The sequence below is a fragment of the Chelonia mydas genome, chromosome 10 (assembly GCF_015237465.2).
Source record: "Chelonia mydas isolate rCheMyd1 chromosome 10, rCheMyd1.pri.v2, whole genome shotgun sequence".
NCBI lineage: Eukaryota > Metazoa > Chordata > Testudines > Cheloniidae > Chelonia > Chelonia mydas.
This window is the reverse complement of record NC_051250.2, coordinates 81542666-81551906: the sequence shown is the minus strand read 5'-3', so window position 1 is coordinate 81551906 and position 9241 is coordinate 81542666. Positions and strand designations below refer to the sequence as shown.

Sequence of the window (9241 nt, the reverse complement as noted above, 5' to 3'; positions counted from 1 at the left end):
CCCGCACAGAGCAGTGTGTGGAGAGCTCAGGAGACCCAGCCTGGGGAAGGAAACTGAGGCAGTATCATGTGTGGCTAGCAGGGGGTGCCCTGGGGTGACTGTGCTCTGCAACCTGCATGCACAAACTCTGTATAGAATAAGACCCATGATACAGCCCTCAGAGTAAATGCTCCCAGGTTAGAAATGGCTGAAGGAGAACATGATCCTGGGCTCTGCCTTGCTAAGCATTTTTTTATTTAAACCACTGCTTCAGCACAGCACTTGGAGTGCAGGAAATGATAAATCTTTATTAAATACATTCAGTTATTGTAATTTATCAGGATTATCCTATTTCATTTTGCTGACTGCATCCCTCCTTCGTTGCTGACATTCATCACCAGGCAAGCTCTGAATAGGGAGGAAAGGGAAGAGATTTAATGAATGGCAAAAATGAGTGTCTGGTTTCAGAGAAGTACATGCCGGAGGGTTATCTGTGCTTTTTTTTTTTTTTTAATGCAAGATTCTCATGAAAACAGGATGTTACGTTTTTGTTCTCTGAGACCCACAGACACTTTTTAAGGAAGTACTTCATTGCCAGAGCTATTGGTCTTGCTAAGCACAGTTGAGCTAGTCTTTGCGTTATGTATTATTAAAGTTGCCAGAAGCTGGGAATGGGTGATGGGATGGATCACTTGGTGATTACCTGTTCTGTTCATTCCCTCCGGGGCACCTGGCCTTGGCCGCAGTCGGAAGACAGGATACTGGTAAGGTAACTCTTGCTTAAGCAGTGCTAACACAAACCCTCAGCAGGCAAAAAACTGACATCCCAAATCAAACATAGCAAGCTAAATGCATCCTCTAACTTAACAGGAAGAAACTTTACCAACTACAGACCATTTCTGCACTCTTATTAACTAATTTTTGGGAAGAGGGATAGCTCAGTGGTTTGAGCATTGGCCTGCTAAACCCAGGGTTGTGAGTTCAATCCTTGAGGGGACCATTTAGGGATCTGGGGCAAAAATTGGGGATTGGTCCTGCTTTGAGCAGGGGGTTGGACTAGATGACCTCCTGAGGTCCCTTCCAACCCTGATATTTGATGATACTGGGCTAAATGGACTGGAGTAGGGGACAGGGGCAAAGTCAGTGATCAGGTGAAACAGCAGGATTCTGAGTCTGACAGATTCCATCTGTTATGAATTAACTTATTGAATCAGACGTTCTGGCCCTCTGCCCATGGGTGTATTTCACCCCAGTAGCTGATGTTCCAGCAAATGGGAATCACTGCAAAAACACAATGGATGAGATTTTTTTTAGAGCACTTAACTTTGGCCCAACTCTGGCTTCAGTGAGGGCAGAATTAGATCTGTGCTGGGCAATTCTGAAAATCCAGCCACTGTTTCATGTTTCCTTAAAGAAAAAGATTTATGATCATTTTGAAACACATTCAAAATGTTTGCTACACTTTGGCCAAATTTTGTTCTCAGCTACCCCAGGCTAAATGCAGTCACTCTGCTCACTTTAAAGGACCTATTTTTGGTTACACTGGGGTTGGGTATGTATCTGACAGCAGAATTAGTCCCCTTTTGCCTTTCTGATTTTCAGGAATATTGTTTTGAAAATAATATTGATCACATTTTAAGGTACCGTATTTTACAGTGAGCATGACACCTGGTGGGGGAACCAAACAATCACGGTCTGTTTAAGGCTGATCAACAGATGCTTAGGTATAAGATAAAATAATAATATATAATTTATCTCAAGTAAAGCAATGCTGCCTGAGTGTCACTGATATTTTACAAGCCAGTCATGCTAAAAATGTGGAAATAATTATTCCCTTAGACATTCAAACTATATATTTGGCTATCTCTTGGTGGGGGGGGGGGGAGGGGAGGCATTTCTGAAACCTGGGTCACATTTCTAAACTGTATTAGATGTCCAGTAGCTTTCCCATAAACTTGTCTCTTTGTGCTACTCTTTTTTTCCTTTGTGCTGGTTTGGGTCTTTATTTGGCTGATGACAGAAATGTGTGAAAAGGTCCCGGGGGGGGGGGGGGGAGGAACCACAAGGAGAGATCTTTACAACAAAACTGATAAAAGTTTAGCCATAAACAGTTGGATAATTAGACATTTGTTTAAATAAATTGGCCTGATTTCACAGATGTGTCCATTTACAATCATTTTAACCTTATAATATGAATCATTTGTGTCCAAAAAGCTAACCGAGAGATGGCCACCCTAGCAATATCTAGATAGACATTGGTATGCTCCAGCTATGTTACATGCGAGAGCTCTTTCAGTGCTTTTGTAATATTTTAAAGAATAGTGTGCTTGTGTTTTGGTAAAGAGCCCAATCTGAGGCAGCTCCACACATGGCTACAGGTTCAGTTTAGATAGTCTTTTATCAGGTAGGGTTTCTACTTTTTACAGACTATGAATGAATCAGGCAATGGGACCTAGATCAGTGGAAGTTGAGGGTGCTTTGCACTTCACAGGTGGTACTTAGCATTGGGAAGGATTGAACTCTATGGCCCAGATTTTCAAGAGCTCAGATCCCATTTAGGCATCTAAATAAGGGCCACATTTTCCAGAATAATCGCGCCCCACCCCGCCCCAGGAGCTCCCGTTGTGGCCAGTTGTTCAGAAGAGTTCAACACACCTAGAATGCTGAACTCTTTAAAAAAAATCTGGCCACAGTTGTGTGTGCTGAGTTCTTTTGAAAATTTTGGCCATAAATCACTGCTACGGAAATGTGCTGTTTCTGGACTAGAGGAGGACAGCTGCCCTTTCCCAGAGAGACTACACAGCTATTTTTGGGGGTGTGCAAGTGCAGAATAACTTCAGTGAACTGCAGAAGGAATTTAAATTAGGCAGAATATATTTACTTCTGTTGAAATTTGCTAGGTACACACCCCTACTTTGCAGAAAGTGAGATGGGTGATTTAATGGCCAGGCACTTGCTTTTATCATTCATCCATAATGCAGCATCTCCAGCAGGACAGTCCCTCCTGTGTCTTCTAACAAAACCAGGTTGGGATATTGGGTCAGAGCTGACTCAGTAGGAAGCATTCCAATCAAATGAATTACTAACACCACTGTCTATAGCACCTGGGTTCTAGTCAGATGTTGCTTATCCCAGTTTTGAGCAGGCCTAGCTTTGCATAGGCTGGGAAAACTGCTCACAGTGGAGTGGCTGAAGGTTAATTAAAATTGCCTTTAACAGGTATGCTTTGTCATAGATTTGACAACTTTTATGAACAATTTATTTTTACCAGGAAATCTCCCTTCCCACCTCATTCACAATACAGAAAATGCATATTTTAGAATTACTTCTGGGGGAATTCTGCACCACAGCATGTGCACAGAATCCATGTCCCCCACAGATTTTTTTTTTCTCTGCAGAATATAGATTCCACTAGAGAGGCGCTGCAGTCACACTTCTTGCCCCCCAGCAGCTGCTGTGGCATCAGAAGAGAGGGCAGTCAGCTGGTGGAGGGGCTGTATTCCTCACAGTGGGGTCACGGGAGGAGGCACCCGATGGACAGAGCAGGTCACACTTGGTTGCTGGGGAGTCAGACTGGGGTTCAGAAAGGATAGTGAGGGGGGCAGAGTGGGGCATGGGCTCAGGAGCTAGTGGGGTGACAGCATTGATCCAGGGGATGAATGGGTTGGGGCTGCAGGGCCACATGGAGACAGGGTTTAGAGGGGTGCAGGAACACCTGGGGATGGGGTAGGGGGCTGCAGAGAAACATGGGGAGGGGAGGGGGCTGCAGGGACACAGGAGGACAGGGCAGATGTGCCTGACTGAATGGGAGAGGCTAGGGGTCAGCCTGGGTTTGCATGGGGGAGGCTCCACAACTCCCTAATAATCCCGCCCCCACCAAATCTGTTGCATACTTCTCCCACCCACACCCAACAACCCTCCAAGTTCACTCCCAGACTCGTTCCTTCTCCCTCAGCTCCTCTGTTACCCCCGACTCCCCCCAAGCCTTTGCACTGCTTCTGACGGGTGCAGGAAATATGTTTCTGTATCATAGTTTAAATGAATTATTACTCAAAGTTCTGTATTAATATGCCTAGTAACTAATCTTTTTTTGTTGTCCATATTGCTACAGAGATGCTTGTATTTTGAAATAAATTACCAAAATAATTGAAACTGGCATGATTATATTGTGGTGTTTTGACAAAATACACAGAATTTTAAAACATTGTGCACAGAATTTTGAATATTTTTGGTGCAGAATTCCCCCCAGGATTATACAATGCTTTCTCTAGCTAACTATCTAGCCACCTATGGTATTTATGACCAGTTACCATAGTATTTAATCTATGATAAGAAACATTAGTAGCAACTGTAAACTTTTGTCTCACCATGCAAATTACATTGATATTTAAAGATCTCCTTTGGATTTTCTCTTACACAGGAGCATGATATGATCTCATCAGGGAAATCTAGTGCAACTGCAAGCAGGCATCCCCATTACTGCTGCCATCCAGTTGCTTTACAAAGCAAAATTTAACAAGCACAGAGGAGGAAATATGTGCTGTTTGTTATAATTTGGCATGAGGAAACAAATGGATCTCATGCTGGCTTCAAAAGCCTGTCCTGGCTGTTGGTTAGCCTGACATTGACGACATGTGCAGAGGTGAGGAGAGATCTCAGATCTTTTTGAAGCTTGTGGTAGGGTCTTAATCTCATAGAACTAGATATGAACTATGCTGATACAGAACAATAATCTAGAAACCACCCTTTCCACTCCATCTTCTGATTGCAGGATAGCTAGATCAAACTCTTACCTAAGATGTATTTGAGTTTTGTTTTTTAATAATATATATTTGAAATCAGTATCAAACTAAATACACAAAATAAATAGAAAGCACCCTTGGAGGAGGAGGGTTGGCAAAGGGATGGTTCCTGGTGGGGAACGGTGCCTGTTACATGCTAACCTTCGCTTAGAGCGGCTTGAAGCCTGGTGGGCTGCCTGTGCATTATGCAGAGGCTACTCTAGCCATATTGCCACCCCTGTCCATTCTTTAGGATGGGGGAGGAAGGAGCTGTGCGTTTCACATCCACAGCTGGGCCCTCAAAGCCTTGACCCCTCTCTCTTTTGCATGGCAATGTCCTGGAGTCCTATCCAACCCATCTTGCCCCCTGGGTGTTTCATCAGGTTGGCCAAGAACGCACTCAAGGTGGAGGAGTGACAGGGCTGGCCCTCTGTTTGCCTGTCAGTGCCAAGCACCGTGCCCTCTGAGTGCCTGTCTCTCCAATAACCCATCCATTCTCACGGAAAGGGGTTCACCAAGGCAAAGCCAGAGGCCTGGGGAACACCAGAATCTGGACAGGCTCGTTCTGTGAAGGGAAAAGTCCCTTCCCCCCCAGACCTTTCATGTCCCCAGCCAGCCCTTCCCTGCAAGCGGCTGGCCTGGGGGTTGGACTGGGAACCCATTTGAGTGATGGGTTACCAGTGGAATTGTCTGTCTTTACACACTTTTCCTTATTTTAAATTCTCTGTGTGTGTGTGACGGTGTCCCTTTGTGTGTAACCATGTGTTCAGGGGAGTGTGTGTCCCCATTTGTGTGTGTGTGAGACACGATGTGTTGGGGGGAGTGAACATTTGTGGGTGTGAACTTGCCTTTACTATATTCACTGCCTTGCCTTTATTATGCCACCTTCATTATATTCAGCAGTAACACAAGGAACCTTCAGGCCTGTATCCTGTAAGACACGGGCTTCAGCAGCTAGCAGGAGGCTTGCGGCCTATGAACTTTGGCACAGATAAACGCCCCAACAGTCACCCCTAAGTTCTGGAGAACTGGAAGTAGAACATAAGGGGGAATTTTCTCCATAATGACATCAGCCAACTACAGAAACATGAGCTAACAGCAGGTTTTGGGAAGAACATCCAACCATAAGCGTGCCATGGCAATGAGCTGACATATATGATAATGAGTTGAAACAATTAATATACTAACCTAAAAAAGTAGGACACCTCAACATTAGTAGACGTAGGAAATACAAATGGGGGAGGGGGAAATCCCTATTGAATATGCATTAGCCATAGTGGCATCAGTGTAACACATCATACAAGTTGTATCCCAGCCTAGGGGGGTAGGACAGAGAGAAGTAGTCCGCGGGAGGGGCCAGAATGATGGCCACTGGTGGAGATAATGGGTAGCATTGCAGGTTGTTCTGCAAGGGATGGTGTGAGCATGGGTGTCCAGATGTACTTTCTGTGTTATGACCAGCCACCGTCCTGAGACAGCCTGAGTGGGGTTGTGCTAAAGGTAAATAGTGAAGAGTTCCCATAGTGTGAAAGTTACACCTGTGCCCACCGGCTTCCTAACTACACCGTCATTTCAATAATACTGGGCCTGGTCTTGAGCCAAGAGCCTGTCAGCCCTCCTCGGGATCCCGGGGAGTGCCTAAGTAATCAATATATAATCTATAGATCAGGCTACAGAGCTTGTGTTGGGGGGAGTGTGTGTGTGTGTGACAGTGTATTGGGGTAGTGTGTGTCCCTGTGTGTGTGTAACAGGCGTGACCCTTGTCCCTGTGACCCAGCAGCACACGCCTGCGGGGCTGGGCTTGCACCACCAGGCTGCTTCGGCAGCACCTGGGCTGCAGCGGCGGTAACGGGAGGCTCAGGCCCTTTTGGGAACCGCCCGGTGGGTTTGTTTTCCTCCAGCCGGCGGGAAGTGGCCTCGGGCGGGGGCGCTGGGTGACCCACGGTTGCGCTGGGAAGGGGAGAAGCAGACCCGCGGGAAGGGGTTTTTAATCCCTTGCTGATGGTCTCCAGCGGGTGCCCCCAGCCCAGGGAGCAGCGGGAACCGCCTGACCCGACCCGCAAGGCGCAGCGCATTGACAAGATCCCTGCCCCGGGCGTGGCTGGGCCAGGGGACGCGGCAGGTCCGCCGCATCGCCAGTCCAGGGCAGCGCCCTGCACCCTGGTCCCCCCAGCCCGGCGCAGGCAGACTCTCGCCTCCCTTCACCCGTCCGAGGAGCCGAGCCACGAGCCAAGCGCGGCAGCGGGCCTAGGCTGCCCCGAGCCGGGCGGCAAGACGCCTCCCTGGAGAGCCGCCCGTGAGCCGCGCTCAGCACCGCGGACAGCTCCGTGCGACCCCGGGGCTGGCGGCCCCTCCGGCCGCAGGCGGCGAGGGACAGGCCAGCCCGCCCTCCGTGCCAGGGGCCAGGCACCAGCGGACAATCGCCGGGGCCAGGGGAGGCGCCCCCGTGGCTGCTCCCCCGATAAAAGCGCCTCGAAGCCGGCCACCAGCCAGCCGGGGTCCTCAGTCCTGGCTACGGGTCCCGGCGCCCAGCCTTGCGCGCCGACCGCCCCCTCCCCGGCAGCTCCCGGACTCCCCCCTGGCCCTGCGAGGGACCCAGGAGACCCCGGCTGCAGCCCGTCTAGGCTGCGCCCCCCACCAGAGCCCCGGCAGGGCCATGTTCTCGGCCCGCGGCGGGGCGGCCTGGCTGGAAGGGGGCCCCGCCAACGCGCCTGGGGGTCGCCCGAACGCCTCGGCCCGGGAGCGTCCGACCTTCCGCACCCCGGAGGAGCTGGCGGTGCCGGCCCGCGCCGCCCCGGCGCAGCGGATGCTGATCGCCGCCGTCTACCTGGGCGTGTGCGCCCTGGGCGCGGCGGGCAACCCCGCTCCAGCCTCAACGCCTCCGTGCGCAACCTGGCGGCCACCGACCTGCAGTTCGCGCTGCCCCTGCCCTTCCGGGCCGCCGACTCGGCGCTGGACTTCGGGGGGCCCTTCGGGGGCCCTCTCTGCACCCTGGTGCTCTCCGCCACCGTGCTCAACATGGGCGCCAGCGCCTTCTTCCTCACCGCCCTCAGCGTGGCCCGCTCCCGCTCTCGGCCTCGCCCTGCGGCGCCCCGGCTCAGTGCGCTGCCTCGGTGCGCTCCCCTGGGCCGCCGCCTGCCTGGCCACCCTGCCCGCCGCCCTCTTCTCCCGGCGAGCCGCTCTGCCGGCTGCGCTTCCCCGACGGCCGGCACCGGCTGGCCCTCTACCACCTGCAGAAGGTCCTGCCGCTGGCCACCCTGGGCCGCTGCTACGCCGGCTGGGCAGCGCCCGGCCCCGGGGCTCCCGGGTCACCCGGGCCCTCACCATCGCGGTGCTGGCCTTCTTCCTCCGCTGGCTGCCCAGCCAGGCCCTCCGCCTCTGGGCGCCCTGCCCTGGGAGCCAGTCTGCTGCCCGGTGCACGCCGACCTCTTCCTCTGCTGTACTGCCTGCGGCGCCCCGAGTTCCGCCAGCCGCGCCGGGAGCTGTGCCGGGGCCCCTGCGCGCCCGCCGGCCGCGGGAGGGTGGGATCCGGGGCGCGGAGCCTGGGCACCGGGTGACACAGAGAGGGAAGGACCCGCCCCTTCATTCACCAGCACCCCCCCCCCCCCCAGAGCAGTGGGGGAGCGGCTGCGGCAGCCCCCGGGAAGGCGCATTGGACCCACCTTGGAAGCCAGGCTTCCAGGGCAGCTCCAGGAGTCGCCGTGCTGACCTGACAACGCTTGGCATGGACCCAGGCCCAGCGGCGCAGCCCCCGTGCGCTCCGGGCCCGAGCCCTTCCTTCGGATGAAGGCCAAAGGAGACCCAAAAGTTCCTGCAAACTCCGCCAGATCGGTGCATTTTCCCCGGGCACCGGCGGCGGAGTAAAGAACGGAAGGGGGTTGAAAAGCACCAGCTCTTGGGGATGTAGCCCATGGTCTCAGAGCTCAGGTGTATCGCATGCGGGTGCTGTCGGTTAGCAGTGGGGTTGGCGGTGCATTTCCAGGCAACTGCAAATTGCTTCTAGGGGTGCGAGCCGACCAGGGTGACTGCAAACGCTCAGGAAGGACAAGGATCCCCTCGAAATGAACTCCCCGGGGAGTGTTTGCACGTACAATAGCGAAGAATGTGGAACAGGTGCGCGTGAACTGGGCTTTGATAACGTGGGGTGACACAATCATCAGCCCCCTATAAAACTGTTTTTGTCTCCTCAGCTCCGGAGCCAGGCTGACCAGAGTTCCTTGCACAGGCGAGCCCTGGCGAGACAATCCTGCCTTGTCAAAGAGAGGAGCCAACAGGGGATCTGCCCCTTCATCTGGAGGGACGGCTGCGTTTGCTTCAGCGCAGCATGGCATCTTTTCTCTGCTGTGGGCACAATGCGAGCACAGTGGGTACAAAGTCTTCGCTGGCATCCCAAATACAAAATGTGTTGTCTTAAATGTGAGTCTTAACATGAATAATTGTAAAGTGCGTATTTATTTGTGTGTGTTATTTTGCTCTGTGGC

General features: G+C 52.3%; 1 protein-coding gene across 1 annotated transcript; it reads right to left on the bottom strand.

The window, feature by feature from the left end:
* Positions 1–332: 332 nt before the first annotated feature.
* On the bottom strand, positions 333–8486 carry LOC122462032 (5E5 antigen-like). Its single transcript, XM_043524096.1, has 3 exons — positions 8423–8486; positions 7668–8037; positions 333–387 (listed from the first exon to the last, which is right to left on the bottom strand). The coding sequence occupies exons 1-3, from the start codon at positions 8484–8486 to the stop codon at positions 333–335; spliced, it is 489 nt and encodes a 162-aa protein (XP_043380031.1).
* Positions 8487–9241: the final 755 nt, after the last annotated feature.